The sequence below is a fragment of the Sinocyclocheilus anshuiensis genome, unplaced genomic scaffold, assembly GCF_001515605.1.
Source record: "Sinocyclocheilus anshuiensis isolate Anshui unplaced genomic scaffold, SAMN03320099.WGS_v1.1 scaffold944, whole genome shotgun sequence".
In the NCBI taxonomy this organism is placed as follows: Eukaryota; Metazoa; Chordata; class Actinopteri; order Cypriniformes; family Cyprinidae; genus Sinocyclocheilus; species Sinocyclocheilus anshuiensis.
The window spans coordinates 281,580-301,669 of record NW_015549559.1 but is presented as its reverse complement, the minus strand read 5'-3'; the positions used below and the strand labels follow the sequence as shown (position 1 = coordinate 301,669).

The 20,090-nt window shown below is 37.9% G+C and overlaps 1 protein-coding gene across 1 annotated transcript; it reads left to right on the top strand.

Annotated features, from left to right (window-relative positions):
* The first annotated feature begins 2,899 nt into the window (after positions 1-2,899).
* On the top strand, positions 2,900-19,690 carry LOC107657091 (sodium-dependent noradrenaline transporter-like). Its single transcript, XM_016445098.1, has 15 exons — positions 2,900-2,978; positions 3,247-3,742; positions 4,997-5,128; positions 5,448-5,685; positions 12,168-12,306; positions 12,532-12,666; positions 12,813-12,916; positions 14,557-14,681; positions 14,892-15,004; positions 15,145-15,273; positions 15,734-15,833; positions 18,087-18,187; positions 18,473-18,640; positions 19,296-19,367; positions 19,479-19,690. The coding sequence occupies exons 2-15, from the start codon at positions 3,439-3,441 to the stop codon at positions 19,500-19,502; spliced, it is 1,884 nt and encodes a 627-aa protein (XP_016300584.1). The 5' UTR covers positions 2,900-2,978; positions 3,247-3,438; the 3' UTR covers positions 19,503-19,690.
* The last annotated feature ends 400 nt before the right edge of the window (positions 19,691-20,090 follow it).

Sequence of the window (20,090 nt, the reverse complement as noted above, 5' to 3'; positions counted from 1 at the left end):
GTTTTATAGTAGTGAGTGTACTGTTCATTCTGCCCAAAACTATACACGTGTCTACAGTCTTATTGAAAAAATAAAAATTTACTCATAACTTAATTGATACTCGGAAAAGCGGGTCTCAAAACAACTGTCCACAAGTCTGGCAACTCATTTAATTATAGATCTTTTACAACACAACTGTAGTGTGAACTAGAAATGTACGTCAACAATGGGATCAACATTGATCTCATGCTGATATACACAGAAGAGTGATGTTATCTAGGATAGATTTAACAAACATTAGGTGATGAAGTGGTGGTTTTATAGGTTAAAAAATTATTATTTTTTTAATATTTTTCAAATCAAATGACAAAAACGAATAATTAATACTATGAATGTTTCTCGTTTGCTTTTGATCAAACATTTTCTCTCAGTGAATGTGAATATGTTTTTAATGTTCAAATATATGCTTTGTAAAACACTGCAAAGCAGATTTATTGATCCAAGATTATATACAAACTACATGTAAATACAATCATTAGAAAACGTAAAGGGCCAAACTGATCCTAGCTCATCAGTCTTGTCCTGAATGACACACATGACCCCATATTCGAGATATTGATCAGCCACAGAACTGGAAACGGCATAATTAGGGGAATTCAAGAATACTAATGTCTTGACATCAAGGTCCTTATTTGGTGCAATAAATGACATTTTACTGTGAGCCCTGGCACTGCCTGCATAAAAAAAAAGAATATTTATGAATTTTACCCTGAATACCAGTGCTTACTCCTGTCAAATGGAGACTACTTGCAATATTGATGCAGAGCATAGCAAATATCCTTCATGCTTCAAGGAAAGGTTGCTTTGCTCTAAAGGTGACCTTCTTTAGCATCACCCTTTCCCACATGTATGGCAACATCCTGAAATAAAAATGACAGATTCCAGCTCCTTTGGGGAAAGAATGTGTGTTAAGGAACATATAAATCAGCCTCTAAAACCCTGTTCCTTACTTTTGTTATCTAATCTGAACCAGAATATGTACAAAACTGCACAAAAACAGGCCTGTAAAGGTTCCATAAAAGAAATGCTGGAGAGCTTTAAGGGCACATTCATTGACTTTAATGGGATGAACTGATTGCCCATATCTAATAGAAATTGTCGCCTTTGGCTAAAGCGGGTGTGGAATTAGATTACACGTGGAACACAATGCTTTTACTGCTTCTTAGAAAACAACTAATTGAATCTATGTAGAAGAAGAGAGAAGAAACAGGCATCTCAAGAGGGAATAAAAACAGACTTTTAAAAAAAATTGTAGTAGTGATGGGAGATGGATCAAACATGTCCTTGTCTTTTTGACAAATTACAGGGTGTGAATTAAGGGGAATTTGGGGAGATCTGACCCTTCTAATTGTAGGCGGGAAGTGAGCAGTATTTTTGAACATATGCTTAAAATCATGCACACCTAAATAAGATGATGATTCATACGACATAAATCTGTTTTATTTTACATGGAGCAAATCATCTTGAAAAACTAATTCCAAGTATGGTGACCCATACTTGGAATTAGTGCTCTGCATTTAACCCATCCAAAGTGCACACACACAGCAGTGAGCACACACCCGGAGCAGTGGGCAGCCATTTATGCTGCGGCACCCGGGGAGCAGTTGGGGGTTCGGTGCCTTGCTCAAGGGCACCTCAGTCGTGGTATTGAAGGTGGGAGAGAGCGCTGTACATTCACTCCTCCCTCCCACAATCCCTGCCGGTACGAGACTCGAACCCGCAACCTTTGGGTTACGAGTCCGACTCTAACCATTAGGCCACGACTTCCCCCTTAAAGTAGTGCCACATCCAAAGACAGATCCAGTTATGAGAGCATGTCGCACATGCTGCTGGATTTTGAGGCATTTCCAGATTGCACATGACGCAATAGTAATATGCCATTTCATATCGGCACTTTGAAGCTATTCAAAACTCGTTCGCTCTTTTGACTGACTTTGACCTTTTTTGCTTTCTCACTGTTTATTTCCTGTTTATGTGCCTCTTGTGAACGAGCGCTGTGTGGCAACGCATTCTGTCTGAACCTAAGGCCTGTCTTATGTATATTATGTACAAATCACCAGCAAATAACAACAACAACAAAAATGTTCCGGTAAGAGTTCCTTAAGGGGCGTCATCCCAGCTATATGTTCTAAGAACGTTTTGATAATGTTCCCATTAAGTTGTGAAAACTTGATTGAATGATCTCTTAACATTCAAAAGCACTTTTTTTTCTCATTTATGCAAACATTAGGGAAACCATTAAGGGAACTTTCCATCTTATCTTTTTGCAAACATTGCGAGAATGTTACTTTTGAATGTTCTCTGAACATTCTGAAAAAAAGTAGGCTTTTTTTTTTGTTTAAAAACGCTAGTCGAATACTAAAACGTTTCAGGAAAAAAAAAAGTACCATGAAAAAAAATAACTTTTATTTTGTGCTATCATTTTGAGAACATTATTAAAGACCATATAACTTTGAACAAACGTCCTATTATTCTATTATGTTTGCTCATAGACATTTTTAGCAGGGAGTGTATAGGCTACTTAACATACTGAATTTATATTGCTTTACTAACAATTCAATAATATTATACTGCGCTCCATTACGAAACTATGTATGAAAAACTTTAGTGTTAAATAGAAAAGAAAAGAAAAGAAAAGAAAAGAAAAAAGAAAAGAAAGGCATCTATAAGGTGCTTCATTTTTTAAGTCCAGCGGTGGCGCACCGCGTGTTTAAAGATGAGTGTGACAGGAAGCTTCAAAACATTTAAGACGACAAGGATGATGATGACCATGAAGAAAATACCACGTGTGGAGAAACTGGATGTTGGTTTAAATGCTCACAATTTATAGCCTCCAGCTGGAAGGGAGGGGAAAGTAAACTTCATGAGAAGCGGCACTCTCTCATTTTCTTGATCAAGCACGAGGGACGGATCATGGAGGGACCCCCACATGTTGACAAGTACAGAGTCATCTTTATATATAATTACAGACTCGAAAAGCAACACTTTATGCAGACATATACAGTTACTCCATGAAGTGTTTGTTGCGTCCAACGGAAAATGCTGAGTGATGGTCACTGTAGTTCTCTTTTCCTCGTTAACCGTGACAGACCGCTTTCTCACATTCATTGTAAATCGTGTTGCGCGCTCGGTTGGTTAACAGTATGGTGCATGGAATGCTTTAATGTCTCACAGTAACAGTTAACTTTAATTTCTCCTCTCTTTCAGCTGATGAAAGCTGGGCGACAATCTACCTAACCGGGAGAGCAACTGCTGTAGCGTTTCCTATTCATCATCATCATCATCATCAACCTCAGCAGCAGCAGCAGCAGCATCATCAGCATCATCATCGTCAGTGCGAGCGGCACGCACCTCACTTGCTCCACATCCTCGGTGCCACGAGAGCGCCAGGGCGCAAAGATGAACATCCAAGTCCTGCCTGAACACAAACTGTCCTCGGTGGCCCCGCTGAAACAGTTTAACGTGGAGAAAAAGGAAGTTGAGCTGATCCTGGTGAAGGAGCAGAACGGGGTCCAGTACACGAACTCCTCTGTCGTGGCCTCTCCAAGCTCCCGCGGCTGCACCTCCGGCTCCGGCTCCGCTGAGGATGAGGTCAGGGAGACCTGGGGCAAGAAAATGGACTTTCTGCTCTCTGTCATAGGCTTCGCTGTGGACCTGGCCAATGTGTGGAGGTTCCCCTACCTGTGTTACAAAAATGGAGGAGGTAAGATCGGTTCTTCCATTTATTCTGAGGGTCACCCTTTACACTGTTTTTACATTACTAACTCTGATGAACAAAATGTGGGCTACTTGATATATAATTATTTGGGGGAGCAGCTTACAAACTTACAAACGTTGTTAGTGCCTTTGAAATTCATTTTAATTACATATACCTTGTGTAACATACACATTAGCCTATGTCTCAAACTATTACTAAAACACATTTCATAAATTCTTTGAGTTGAATCTATTATTTATTGCTGACGAGTGAAAGAAAAAATAGTATAAAAATTATAGTCTGTTAATTTGATAACTGTTATCTGAAGATATAAAGAAATATGTTTTGAAAGATTATACTTTTTTTTTTTTAATTTTCAGCTGTAAAAAGTATGAATTATAATTTACAAAGAATATTTTTAAATTATTTTTTATTATATATTTAACAACGCAATAGATATACATTTCAATCAACATTATATAATTTAATGACACATACTGTACAGTTAGGAACTGTGCTGTTGTCATTCATAAACCTGACGTCAGTGTCAGCGAACTCATTAACTACCAGTGGGCTGTTGTTTAACAGTTTTGTTATATTTTATAATGTATGAGTAACAACATGTATTTTTCACTCTTTAAGCATGTAGGTCAGGTTTGAGACAGAAATGTGTTTATGACTGAAACAGACTAATGTTTTTGTGGGGAAAAAATGCCTTAATTTAAGGCAGCGGCTATTTGCACTAAGTGTAAATAGCAATTAGATGCTATTTACACTAAGTGAAAAAAGCATATTTTCTTAGCGATATATGCTATTTACACTAAGTGCAAATAGTGATGGACGTTTTCACGTTTGTGGGTGAAGTTAGTGTAAATAGCCTCTGCCAACAAGGCGGGCTATTTGCACTTAGTGTAAATATAGACACTCCGTTAAGTTAAATGTAGTAACATAAACCACTTTTTTTCATAAATGATACACTTTCTTTTTGTGTATCAATTATAATATTAAAACATATTTAAGGTCATTGGGTCAGAAAGTTTCATGAGAAGGTAACATGTGACATTTTGGTTTCATTTGACTTTTCACCTCTATGTACAGGTTAAACCGTGAAGAATTTTCCATATCTGAATACATTATAATGCAAAGTCAGAGTTAAGAACTATGATTATGTCAAACTGTGTCTAACTCCACTGTCGATTGAATATTCACTACGTTAGCAGATACAGTGACAAATGCCTGTTGTTTAATGTGTCCCCCCAGGTGCCTTTTTGATCCCATATGTTCTGTTTCTGTTCATTGCTGGGATGCCCCTGTTTTACATGGAACTTGCCTTGGGTCAGTATAACAAAGAAGGAGCAGCTACAGTTTGGAAGATCTGCCCTATATTTAAAGGTATGCAGAAAATTTGTAGACATAAAAGATGCTGAGATGAAATGTACCAGTTCACACATTTAATTAATTCACTGCCCATTCTGGATGTTTCATTTTTATACTGACCCAACAAACACAAAAAAGGTTAACTTAATGGTCCAACAAAAGCCAACAAATGTGTTCGTTGGGGCAGTGAACTAGGTTATACAGTGACTCTGTTGTGACTTTGAAGTTAGTGCACACTTTTAACTTCATATATTGAAGCAAAGAGAGGCCTGAAACAGATAAAGCAAAACTTTTTCACATATAATAACAACATATTTGTGACTTTCCTCCTCAGGCGTTGGCTACACTGTGATCATCATAGCTTTGTATGTGGGCTTTTACTACAATGTCATCATAGCTTGGTCATTGTATTACTTATTTGCCTCATTGACGAGTGAGCTGCCCTGGCTCAAGTGTAATAACCCGTGGAACAGCCCCAATTGCACAGAACCACAACACATCAATGGCACATTCTTGGGTAACAGAACCCCCTATGCCAAGTACAAGAACACACCGGCTGCAGAGTTCTACGAGTGAGTCCTAAATTTATTTTTATTATTGGTTTTTGCTCTGTGGCTTTGCAGTTCTACTTGAGTTGTTGTATATTATTCTAACAGTAGTATCATGAAAATGTCTGGAAATGTAAAGTCTGACGCAATATTAGTGTCAATGAAAAGAATTCAGGCAGACAGTTGATAGGCTTTTTGTTTAATCGACTGCAGTCCGCTTTGAGATTTGCTTAAAAGTGTGAATATCCTGTTTATTAAACAAGCGCTTTTACTGTATTTTGTCTTATAGGTGTTCCAAACACATTAACATTTCCACTTACAAAATCAGTTATGAATGATACAGCTGCTTTAGTAGGAAGGTGTTTCCTTATGCTTCACAATGTTGGTGATGTTTTTCGACATTGTTCCAGTTTGTCATGTTGTACCAATTGCTTGTTGCTCCCTATGGAGTCTTGCTGATATGGTGCCTAATGGAGTTTTGATTCAGCTATCGTTGTTCGGGATTTGTTTTCAGAGACGTGTTTAGAGTTTTGGGGGCCCTAAGCAAGTGTTCCCAGTGGGGGCCCCCTCGGTTTTACCACATTTTATAGTTATTTCTGCTTAGAAGTTCGAGGAAATTTTTTTGAAGTGTTTTCCTAGCTGAGGATACAGCCCAGCTGAGATATTTGATTTTTTCTAAAAGTTCACCTACAAATGAAATTTGTGCTCACCCTCATTTCATTATCAAACCTGTATTACTTTCTTTCTACTGTGGAACATAAGATATTCTGAGTGATTTTATTTATAGTTTTATTAAAAAAAAAAAAGGTCTGTGGTCACCAAACTCTTCAAGGTTCTGTTTAAAATACCTTCTTTTGTGATCCTCAGAGGTAAGTCAAGTATATTTGGAACAACGTGAGATTGAGTATATATTGTATTGTACCCTGTTGCTGCTCTGGGGTAGATCACAAGCAAAATTATTGGCTAATCAGATGTGAACAATTTTGCTTAAAAGTGCTCAAAATTAGGTCAGAATCACTGAAACATGTATGCGGCACTCGAAACTCTTGATGTAGACTGAAAGAAAGGCAGCCGCTTGCACTTCAAAGAAAAGCAGTCCTTTTCCGTGTCTAAGGGAAAATTTGGCTCCTCGTGTCAGGGGAAACCAGAAGAATGTGTGGAACAATGAAGAACCTACAGCACTTGCTGATTTGTTTATAACCAGTTATGGACAAAATCATAGAGACACGTCATCAGATTCAAGTGAGGGATTCCGTGTCTTTATTCCTTAAATTTATTGCTCAGGTCTTATGCATGTTTGTATATTATGAAATCTCTTAAAGAGTCTAACATCACTGTGGAATGTGGATGTGCATCCATATGTCTATCTCTTATATATACTGTACATATATGATTTTAATTCATCCAACCCTCGACCCCTTTTCCTGTCTTTCTTGGTGATCTACCGCTTTTTGTACTCTCTGCTTGTCTTGTTCTCACTGTCTGTTTAGCTGTTTCTCTCACTTTCTTCCTCTCCTATGCTCTTACCCTCTTTTGGACTAGTTTCCTACCCAGCAATGCTTTGAAGTGTCATTTCCCCAGCTGTCTTCTGTGTGTGAGGGGATGTGGAAAGCTGTAATTTCCTCCGCTTTTCCTCCCTCATGCCGCTCTATTATAATAGTTTTCGGCCACCAGTAATCCTGCCATCATGGGACAGCACACAGGGCACTAGAGAATATTCATTACTGTCACACATACAACAGACTCACATGCTCAGCAGGTGTGCCATATACTGAATATTAGATTAAGCAGTGTGTTGCTCAGAATAGCTAAAATGATGGGGAGAGCTAGAAACCAATCACAGAAAGTGGTGTTGAACCAGCAGCTGTCAGTCCAGAAGCTCCTGATAAAAACCCAGTCAAGTTCATTGGTCTTGCACAAACCCGTCATGCCACACATCTTTCTAAAACAACCGACAACCAGACAAAAGCAAAATATGACAAGCTCAACAAAGCAAATTTCATCAGCTTGTGTGCCACCCACATATCCTTTGACTACGCTGTCTCTGCCAATCTTGACATGTTCGAGTCAATCACTGTTTGTTGAGACTAATGAACCGTTACTGCTCCATTGTATTGTTTTACACAGCAGGTATCCTAAATCTAATTATTCCGTCATTACTGAAATCTTGTTACATCACACGCAGTCTCAGATTTAACAACAGACTGATGTCATGAAGACAGAAATAGTGGATTTAGAGGAAAAAATATAATCATTTGAAAAGCCAAGACAAAGATCTTGACCATACTTATTGTGCTTTCAAATAATAATCATTAAAAGTAATTAAAATAATAAATCAAACAAGCATAATAATGAACCCTTAGAATATCGGTTCATTGTTGCGTGCTTGTTTTATTTGAATTTTTTTTTATATCATGATTTATTAAAAGTGCAAAATGGTTGTGTTTTAGTAAATACTTTTAAAAAATGTGATATGAAGGTTATAAGTGTTACAAATGCTATTTATTTGCTGTGCTTGTTTGTTTTTAATAATTACAAAAATAAAAGGAAGGAAATGAATATTAAAAATATAAACAGGGCTGAACTCGTGTCAGCCAGAGGGGTCCATAACCACAACGAATGTGTGGTTTCACAAACACATTTTAGGACATTCTGGTGCCTGTTATGAAAACAAATATAATTTGCTCCAGAGTTAAGCAAGCTGTGATGAGACCCCAAATGCCATCAGAGTTCTCTTCTGTGGCCGTTGTCTGGCTCAGAGTACAGCTGAGGATATGTGAAATCATAGGTGTTTGGATTTAGCTTGGCAAGGAAAAGACATCAGATGAATGAAGAGCTCTAGAGGGAATGCTTGCCAAGATACTTGCCAATCAAATGTAATTATTCAATTAGAGGAGGCTGTGCTCACATCTGTCCTGACCTAACTGCTGTCACTGAGACTGAGCTCAAGCTCAAGATCTGCCCCTCAGAATGAAAAGAGTGGTTATGTCTGGTTTTGAAGTTAGGAGGATTGTCCAGGAGTGTTTGTGTTTCTATTTGTTTGTTTTTGGACTATATATTTCCGCAGTTACTTTTGTCATAGTGTAACACAATGACCAATTTTGTCGTTGGCAAATAACTAAGCATGGGATCTGTTAAAGGAATAGTTTACCCAAAAATGAAAATGTACTCACCTTAAGGCCATTCAAGTTGTAGATGAGTTTGTGTGTTTATTTGAACAGATTTGGATACATTTAGCATTACATCACTTGCTCACCAATGGATCCTCTGCAGTGAATGGGTGCCATCAGACTGAGAGTCAAACAGCTGATAAAAACATCACAATAAATCTATCAATTAACATATTGTGAAACAAAAAACAGTGTGTTTGTAAGAAACAAATCCATCAATAAGATGGATGAGTCCACTATATTGTTTTCTCTATTGTTTTATTGTGTCATCTGAATCAGGACAGAATTATGCACAGATCAAGCCCTGTTTATAAGCGAATACAATCCAAAACAGTTCTAAACAAGTATTTTGGTGGATTTTAATCATCTGTTTGGACTCTCGTTCTGATGGCACCCATTCACTGCAGTGGATCCATTGAGCAAGTGATGCTAAATTTCTCCAAATCTGTTCTGATGAAGAAACAAACTCATCTACGTCTTGGATGTCCTGAGGGTGAGTACATTTTCAGAAAATGTAAATTTTTGGGTGAATTGTTCCTTCACAAGGCATAATGAAAATGCATGTGAAAGTCCAACGTCAAAGAATAACCAAAAAGTGCCCATAGAAGTCATTCCTGATTCAGCCTTATGAATTTTTTTTTTTTTTTTTTTGTTTTGTTTTTTTTTGTTGAATAGTGCATTATATACAGTAGGCTGATGCATTGTATAGTCACGTTGAAGGTTTTATTATAGGCAGTAGTCTACTGCACTAGTCAAGTCATGTCTGTTTTAGTTGAATAACATTTTTTTCTGAAAGCGGTTTTATGTAGAATAGTTCCTGGTGAGCAAGCCAAAAGATGACTTGGAAACACCCTAATGCACTGTTGTTGTCTTCAACCTGTAGAACATGTAGTCCTGTTTGTCATTGGTTTTTTGGATATACAGTATCTTTTACGGTGTTTTTTTATTCAAATGTATTGATTAAAATCTGAGTACTGTTAGAATTGCTGCCTGCACTTTTGCTTTATAACAACATACATATGTAATTCTTAAAGATCTCATCAAAACTTTATTTACTAAAGGATTTGTGAAAAAGTCCTTCCAGTTAATGAATAATCAAATGTGAGTGAGCTATTTGTAAAAGTATTTATTGTCATGACAGCCTGATATAAACCAAGAGATTTGTATAGACTGTAGGTATGTTAAAGGGCCAGGGGTCAACTGAAATGTCACAGAGAGTGGATTAAAGTCAAGCTTTAGCAGGACAGGCGGGTTGACAGGCCCCAGCGTGATGTTATTGGCAATGATGACGGGATTGGATTGTCTCCCGTCTCTTGAGCCCTAAGGGTTTGTCTGGCTTTCCTTCTCTTCATTAACTCAGCCATGATGGCTTCAACGTCCATGTTTCTGTAGACTTCACACTCACGTTATTTCCTTATTCCCAGTGCATGACCAAATTACTTGTTTGATGAGCAAGTTGAGCAGTTCTCAAGGTCTCTCCAGCTTTAAAGTTTTCCTTTTTAAATGCAAAACCAAACCTGTGCATCTGATCCAGATTTAATTATTTACTGATGTCAACAGCAATGAATTATCACACATATGGGATATTAATCAGTTGGGCTGATCAGAATTTGAAATAGAAATGATGTGGGAATGACACTTAGTCACTTGACAGCTGACTTAAGGTTAATATTCTGGGTCTTTAATATTGTTTTTAAAGTAAATAGGCATGGATCAAGTCTGCTTTAATTCACATCATGGCTTCTAAACTCAAAGCGTGTTCAAACAGAGCGGCATTCGTTCTCCTTTACAAGATACGTCTTTCAGAAGGAAAGACGACAGCAATGTTCTGGCAGTGCTATAGGGGTTTGTTTATAATATAAGAACAATGGCCTGTACTGTTTCTCCTCTTTAAACCTCACTGGGAGGTGCAGCACAGGAATCATTTAGATCACATTCTACAGAGACTCTTTTCACTGGGTGTATCCAGATATTTTGCAAGAAACCAGCAATAATATTCATCATTGGATGGTTGAGAAACCTTTGGTCTTAACCATTATTCAACCTTGTTAGATGTTAGAAACATAGGTCATCCCTCTTGGGGGACAAGAACCTGAGGGGAAAAGGGTTTTATGGGTAATTTACGATCTGGCAAATCTTTTGAAGCAATTGACACAGCAGAGTGTGTGACACATACATTATTGAGATTGTGTGTTTGTACTGGTTTGGCTCTACTAGTTGTAATGGTTCTGGGTCTGTGTGTTTTTGTTATGTCGACTGTTCGTTTGTAGTTGTACCTGGTTTCCTGTTTCCTCTTGTTTTTCCATGATTGTTCTTACCTGTTCCCATATCCAATTAGGCTTTATGCTGTAAGCCCTTGTGTTTCCAGTGTATTTGTCAGATCTTGTCCTTACACAGTTGTCTTGTTTGATGATCTTATTCTGTTTTCTTGTTTCTGTGTTCTTTGTACTTTTGTTATTATATCTTTACAGACAATACTTTTGAATCCAGTGCTCACTCGTTTCTGAGTTCCCATTGTTACACTAGTTAAAGCCAAATGCTTTTCTTCAAATCTATTTAAGTTTCTCTGAAGATTAGGTTAGAGTTAATATATAATAAACATCAGTTCAGAGTGGACAGTCTAGTGGAAACAGCCGTAAAATGAGAGTGAGCCTAAGCGTAACATATAAAGCACATGAAAGGGTGTAAGAATGTGCTACAAAAACAAGATACTGTACAGTTCCCTAGACAGAGTTGGAGTGGACTAAATTCTCTGTAGTTGTAGACTCTTTATAGGATCTTAAGTTATCAGGGCAAGGCTTTATAATACTTTGACTTGAGAGAACATCAATTTTATTTTGATACATAACCCCTTTTCCAAGTATCTTAAGAGCAGTGACGTCAAGTGTCAAGGCAACTCCTACATACTCTCTAGAGTCTGACTAATTTCAGCGGTTTGTAACTCAGTGAGGCCCCCCACACCTCTGCATAGAGGGCGTCCCTTGCGCCAGTGGACCTGTACAGCATATATTTATTCAAAAAAGTTTTTGTGTGCAGACGAATATTTTTACACTATGCTATTGGAGCACGACTAAGAATAGAGAACATTATAATAATGGATGTTTTATTTGATTCATTGATAAGTGTTCCATAATTTAATGAGGAAAACACTCCAAAGAATCTCCTGGTCCCAGGAGGACTGTGGCCCAGGACACTTCCTTTACTACTGGAGAGCCTTTGAACAAGGCACACAACACAACATTTCTCAGAAAATGTTTTTCTATTCAGACAGTGGGACTATGAACAAAATGCATTGAAGTAGTTGTTTAATCTCACTTACCATTTCTCCTCCTCCAGGCGCGAAGTGCTGCACATTCATGAGAGTAAAGGCATCAATGACCTGGGTCTTCCTCGCTGGGAGCTCGCCCTCTGCCTTATTTTGGTCGTCTTCATCCTCTACTTCAGCCTGTGGAAGGGAGTCAAATCCTCTGGAAAGGTGCAAAACTCCAGCTAAAATCTCAAATGATAGTTATGCAGTGTAGCTATTTGTTTTTGGTCATTCTGTCTATGATGAATCTAATGTTCATATATACACATTTTTATCTGTGATTATTAATAATATTTTCAATTTATATAGCATTTGTCATTAAAAAGCAATCTCAAGGCACTGGACAAAAATGAATGGCTCTTTATTTGTGTGTGGGTGTGAGTGTGTGTTCAGGTGGTGTATGTCACAGCTACTATGCCCTACATAGTGCTGTTTGTGTTGCTGATTCGAGGCATCACTCTCCCTGGTGCAATGAATGGAATTAGGGCATATCTCCACATTGACCTAGAGAAGCTCAATGATCCTCAAGTAAGTTCATGCTAATAGGGCTCGACCTATTTTATGAACTAATTCCAGATATATACTGTATATCTTGGATCTTTAAAAAAGTAGTCATACTTCATACATACTTCTCTTTTTATAGATGGATTGTCACTCATTTTTGTTTGCTGCAGGTATGGATTGACGCAGCTACTCAGATTTTCTTTTCTCTAGGAGCCGGGTTTGGAGTCCTCATTGCCTTTGCAAGCTACAATAAATTTGAAAATAACTGCTACAGGTATGACAAATCTTTGATAAGGTTGTGCGTTTTCTAAAGGCCTATTCACACTGCACTGACAAACACAGACAAATGGCAACAGAAATGTTCGTCAGGTGTTGTTGGATTCTACATGTTCAATCAGCAAAATCAAGCGCTAACCAATGCCAACAGATGTTTTGTTGTGTGTTACATCTGTTGGCATTAGTCGGCGCTTGATTTCGCCGATTGAACTTCTGAGAAGTGACATATTGTAATCAGTTGACCGTAAGCATTGGTCTGCATCTATCTGTGCAGTGTGAATTGGCCTTAATAATAACATCTCTTCAGAATTTTATGATGGAACGATTCTTACTACAAACAGGTTCCAATGTGAGCAATATCTTACTTGAAGACTTAAAATGATTTTTTGCCTGATCTATTAGCCCATAGCCATTCCAGTTTGCTAATACTGTGAAGTTGTGGCTTTGCTTGCTAATGGGTTAAAGTTCTCATGAGAAAACCAGCATGTTGTTTCCAGAGATCAAAAGATAGAAAAAGTTGTTAGTGGGGCCAGCAGGTGGCAGTCACCTTGTGGGCATTGTGGATCCCAATAGTCAAAATGACAGTCTGTAAAGTTTCTCAGGTTATAGTACAATATTCCTGTCAGCTAGTGTCTCTGTAGATTGAGATGTTTCAACACTCATTCAGTTGTGCACTGAGCATTTAACCTCATCATACTTAATTAATGAGTAATTGCAGAGGTGGAAATTACATATTTGAAGTGGGTGAAGTGGATGAGGTGATTCCTTTCATGTATGAAGTGTTTTGAAGGTATAAAGAGGCAAAAGACAGTCTGATTCATTTATTCACTTAAAAGTCAATGCCCACGTTGGTTGGCTTGTGTAAAATTACAGTTGATTAATATTCAAACATGTTTGCAATTTTCTTTTGATGCCTTGTTAATGTACACATCTAAAGCATGTTAATGACTTACAGTAAGCACTGTTGTTTTCACATCGCAATATGTTGACGTCTAAAGCTGGAACCCTATTGATCCAACAGGTTTTTGCTCTCCAGGGCACAGATGTCTTACTAAGACCTCAAATCTACAGTCATGTCAAAATATTTGCTTTTGTTTCTAACAGAAAATAAAGAAAACCAATGAAAAAGTCAGTTTGAAATATTCATGTTCACATTATTTACATTTAAATGTAATTTAAGTGTAATATTCAGCAGCATTTTTCACCTCTTCAGCTTTTGGCCACCATGACGATTTATGCACTTCTTCACAGACTACACTGAATGGTTCCACCCTAGGACACACTTTGAAATGATTAAAATCATGAATTGTTGTATTCTTTCTTCTTGTATGTACTTTTTGTATCCATTGTTTGGTTATGAATTAGGCTTTTGTAATGTCTAGTCATTGCAACTGGCAAACATTGTGAGAACAAGGGAACAAGCTTTCAAAAAACAATGCTAAACTTCAACTTTACAGTGCACAGTTCCTCTGCACAGGAATTGTCTAAATGAGAACTCAAAGCATAGCCACAGTGGGGATAAGCCACAGCTTTGGCATCAACTCACTGTGGGTTTAAAGTGTTCCAAGTCATAGATTCTGCTCAGCAGTTTTGAGACTTCTGGTGTAATGTAAACTTTTATCTTGTGCTTTGTTGCAGGGATGCTATTCTGACCAGCACTATAAACTGCATTACCAGTTTCTTCTCAGGGTTTGCCATCTTCTCAGTACTGGGGTATATGGCTCATCAGCATCAGGTCAACATAAAGGATGTGGCCACTGAGGGTCTGTGACTCCTACAACCTCACTGTCCTGTTTTTATTTTACTCTTTGTGTATCACTCAACCTTTTCATGTTTCTCAGTTTTACATTGGTTAACCACTGTAAGAAGAGAGAATGGTGCACAAAGTGTGACCCGTGACAAATGTTATTTTTCTGGAGTTGTACAGTGTCCCTTTGCTGATCTGTGAGGTGATTGTTTATATCTGTGTGCAGGAGCTGGATTGGTATTTATTATCTACCCAGAAGCGATCTCAACTCTACCTGGATCCACATTCTTTGCGATAGTGTTTTTCATTATGCTTCTGACTCTTGGAATTGACAGTTCTGTGAGTACAAAGTAATCTTGTTATTTCTCACATAAAATTTAATAGACAAAAAAACAATGCAATTACTAATAATTGATACTGCAACAAAAATACTATGGTTCTAAAACATTTCCCTTGATTTTATGTAATGTCCTGTTTAGATGGGTGGCATGGAGGCAGTGATCACTGGGCTGTCGGATGACTTTAAATTCCTGAAGAGGCATAGAAAATTATTTACATTTGCTGTAGTATTTGGGACATTCCTAATAGCCCTTCTGTGCATCACAAATGTAAGTTTGTTGGATCTGTTTTGTAGCAGTGTGACAATATGAAAATACTCTTATTTATATTTATTTTCTTGTCATATTATAAATATCAAATTACTAAAATCTATATAATATCCCTATTTAATTTGCTTTTGAGATGGATTGTATTGTACAGTATATTTTGCTGTTTTTACTGTATAATATTTATTCAGCATCAATGGTGTGATACATGTGCATGTGATCGCATCAGTTGAAACTACACTGTGGAGCATTTCAACATTTATTGGCTTATAGTCAAAAACAGCACTTTGCAAATCAAATGTGTGTTTTGTGAATATTATTATTTTTTTGATTACTTCTATCATGAACAGGCAAAATAGATGAATATTCACAAATTAACATACAAGCAATAAAATGGTGAATTAATCAATAGAAGTCCTTTATTCAGCAGTATTTTGTCTTTGTCATATCTCGGTCATGACAGGGAGGGATCTTTGTGTTGACCCTGTTGGACGCGTATGCTGCAGGAACGTCCATTCTATTTGGGGTGCTGATTGAGGCCATTGGAGTATCTTGGTTCTATGGTGAGCAGATATAAAACAACATACATTCATCTTTAAAGATCATCTTCCACTCCTGACTCACTACTGACTGAAATTCTTGCTTCTACAAGTAAAATCAATGCTTTCTGCAATCTGTAACAGGTTTAGTACATTTCGTATTATCCAAATAAGCTTTGCAGATCTTTTTTGGAAAGGGTTTAAACAATGTTTTTCATGCTTGTTTAATGGACCATAAACAATTATTCCACATGCACCTGTGGAACAGTCTTTAAGACACTAGCAGTTTATAGGCGTAAGGCAATGTAGGGCTCATTCACAATTACTTAGGTCCTAAGTAGAAAGGTCTCAGTAGAAAGGTCTCTTTACTGTCCTAAGTCTTAGGACAGTAAAGAGACCTTTTTTACTGACTTAAAAACACCAGAAGAAGATGCCCAGGGTCCCTGCTCATCTGCGTGAACATGCCATAGTCCTGCTTCAGGGAGGCATGAGGACTGCAGTGCAGATGTTGCCGGATCAATAAACTGCAATACCCACAATGTAAGATGCATAAAAGAGTGCTACAGGGAGACAGGAAGAACAGCTGATCGAGATGAGATGCACTGTAGTATTTAAAGCAGCTGGTGACCACACCAGATACTCACTGCGACTTTTGGTATTGATATATACATACATATATTTATATATGCACTACTTGAACAAAAGTATTGGGACACACCCTTTTAATTCATCAATAATTGTTTCAGACCCATTGCCACAACTGTATAAAATCAAGCACTTCCAGAGCTGATGAGTTCCACTGGCTTTGACATCAGCACAAAATCTATGCAACTGGAGCTTCAAGGAATGCGTTGTGGAAGCTTCACATCACCAAGTACAATGCCAAGCATCAAACACCGCCACTGGACTCTGAAGCAGTGGAAACATGTTCTCATGAGTGAATCACACTTCTCTGTTTTGTTGTCTGATGGGCGAGTCTGGGTTTGGCGGATGTCAGGAGAAAGTTACCTGCCTGACTGCATTGTGCCAACTATAAAGTTTGGTGGAGAAGGGATAATGGTATGGGGCTGTTCTTCAGGGGTTGGGCTAGGCCCCTTACTTCCAGTGAAGAGAAATCTTAATGCTTCAGCATACCAATACATTTTGGGTAATGCTATGCTTCCAACATTGTGGAACAAGTTTGGGGAAGAACCTTTTCTATTCAAGCATGATTTTGCCCCAGTACACAAAGCAAGCATAAAGACATTGTTGGATGAGTTTGGTGTGGAAAAATTTGACTGGCCCACACATTTGTAGCCCTGACTTCAACCCTATCGAACACCTTTGGAACAGAGATTGTGAGCCAGGCCTTCTCATCCAACATCAGTGCCTAATTTCACAAATGCTCTACTGGATGAATGGGCACAAATTCCCACAGAAACACTACAAATTCTTGTGGAAAGACTTCCCAGAAGAGTAGAAGCTGCAAAGGGGGACCCACACCAAATTGCAATTTCATAGAAGTCCCTGTTGGTGTAATAGTCAGGTGTCCCAATACTCTTGTCCATATAGTGTGTACTGTATCCTGCATACACGGCTACTTTTGAATGGTTGTCAGTGGAGCTAATGCATCTTCCAGCAGGACTGAGAAACACTGCTTTTTAACTGGTCTGTAACTCAGCCTCAACACACTAATGCATTACAGTGCGAGTAAGATCAGAGCAATGAACCCAAGGACAATAAAAGATTGCCAAAAAAATTATACATTTATCTTAACTTTATATTTTCGTAATTACTCCAAAGCATATGCAGTTCTAGATACTGCAAGACATCTCATGTAAAGAGAGGGAGGTCATTTATTATGGTTCTACTGTGTATTCTGTGAATTTCAACAAATTGTTTGCATACTGTACATTCCAAAACATTGTCTTTAATATTCTTCATTTCTACAATTCTACAATTACTAATGCAAGATCCATGGCTACTTCATGAATATGAAGTATCCCTGCCTCGCCCAAAGAGCAAGCATAAACAAATAGTTTAAAGCCTCAGGACTATCAAGATTATTAGTGCTACATTCCGTTATATCACTTCCTGAGATCCAAAACTTCTCATTTCTACTTTACATTGTATTACATAACTTTTGAATAAAGGGTTGTCTAAGAGTACAGTACACAGTGTTCAGATCATCATTAATATTGTAATAAGAGATGCCTCAATTCAGAAAAAGGTCTCGGGTATTTTTATCTTGAAATGATGTCCAGATGCTGCTAATTTCTTTGTGTGTTTGTACCATAGGTGTGGACAGATTTAGTGAGGACATTGAACGCATGATGGGCTTCAAACCAGGTATCTACTGGAGGGTCTGCTGGAAGTTCGTCAGTCCAGCGTTCTTACTTGTGAGTTAAACAGGGGTGTATGAGCATAACACCTGATGCAATTTGACTCTTAAGGAAATTATGTCCTTTATCTGTCCCCTGTTAGATTACACTTTAAATCTGTTTAGTCAGTTAACCTAAAAATGTACTCACTTGTACTTGGAATACAGCTGATACAATTGAATAGTTTCAACCAGTAAAAATAATTTGCTTTATTTTCTTATGCTGACAAAACTGGTTTCTTTGTACAGAATAGTGAATCACTCCTTATTGTTTCTGTAGTTCCTGACTTCTATTTCTGTGCAGGTTGTGGTCATTGCCAGCATTGTTACCTCTGGCAATCTGAGATATGATAACTATATTTTCCCTCGCTGGTCAAATATGGTGGGCTGGTCCATAGCCTTGTCCTCCATGCTGTTTGTACCAATCTACGCCATCTACAAACTCCTTATTATACCAGGCACCTTCAAGGAGGTTAGTAAACACGTTTCACTTATCTAAATGAGGACTTTATTGTTTTTACATACTGCAAGTTATAAATACTATAAATTTGTCCTCAAAATATGGTTTAATGCTATGGGTACACACAGGCACACACACACACACACACACACATTGGCAAGTGACATATTTATAGTTGAAAACTGAAAAAGACAGAAGAAAAAATATATATACATTCATTTTCAGACTCACTGTTTCATATATAGTTCTTAGGTCCAGTTTTTAAATTTTCACTCCAGCAGAGAGGCCTTCTAGCAAAGCCTCCAGCAGATTCCTTGTTCAATCTCATTGTACGTTGAATGCCCTCAATAAATCTGTCCATGACTTAAATCTGCTTCATGACTTTGTGTGGTCCTAAAACTGAGAGATGTTTTTATTTCTAAATGCGTCACTTCCCAAAGCCACAAACATGCTACTGACATCTGGCTCAGTGCTTACATACTCATATTTTCCACAAGCAGCATGCTATCTTAAATGGCTTCAGAAATCATCTAACATATGCAGAATAAAACGCCACATTGCCATCTGTTTTTGAGGCGATAATTAAGTTGTTTAAATTTATGGTTCATTATTGCTGTGTGTTTATTTCTGCTAGTCCAATTTTTGTTTTTAATGTCCTCCATTGCAGAGGATAGCGTACGCCATTACTCCAGAACATGAACATCACCTGGTGACAGAGGGTAATGTCAGGCAGTTCAAGGTAAGACAATGCTAAAGGTAGAGTTTACCAGCATTTATTTTAAGAGAATTGCATGTCACAGAGAAAAATCCTGACGGTTTTTCTATTGTACATTTTGTCTTGTTTTCCCAGCTCAGACATTGGTTATCCATTTGATGGGGGGGTCAGGTGGGAGTGCCATCAAATGCTACTGCATGAGAGAGAGAAATGTGTCACCTGAGAAAAGGACAAAATGAAGTGATGGCTTTGCACGTTTCCCAACCACACACTGTACTGTCCAATCTGCTCCATTTGTGTTCAGTGGTTGACTAGACTTTTTTTTACAGTGGGTACAGAAAAGAATCACCCCTACACCCCCTCCCTCCTAAAATAATCACATTTTGTTGCTTTTATGCAGCTGTATTAACTACATCTGAGTGCAACATCTAACATCCAAGTGAACGATATAACACCAACATGACAGAAAAAGTAGCTAATCACCTTTTCAATGGTACACAAAGCCTTTCAGCTGTGATCAGCTGTGGTCTTTTTGATTAGCTCAGCATGAAAAAAGCTTTCCTGGAGCATTTCAGTCCTTGGTAGTGCAACTGAAGTAAACAATCAGCTATGGGTGGCAAGGCACGGTCAGGCAAAGCACTGTCAAAAGATCTCCGGGATAAAGTTGTGGACAGTCACAAGTCAGGAGATGGATACAAAAACATTTCAAAGGCTTTATCAATGCTTAGAAGCACAGTGAAGTCTATT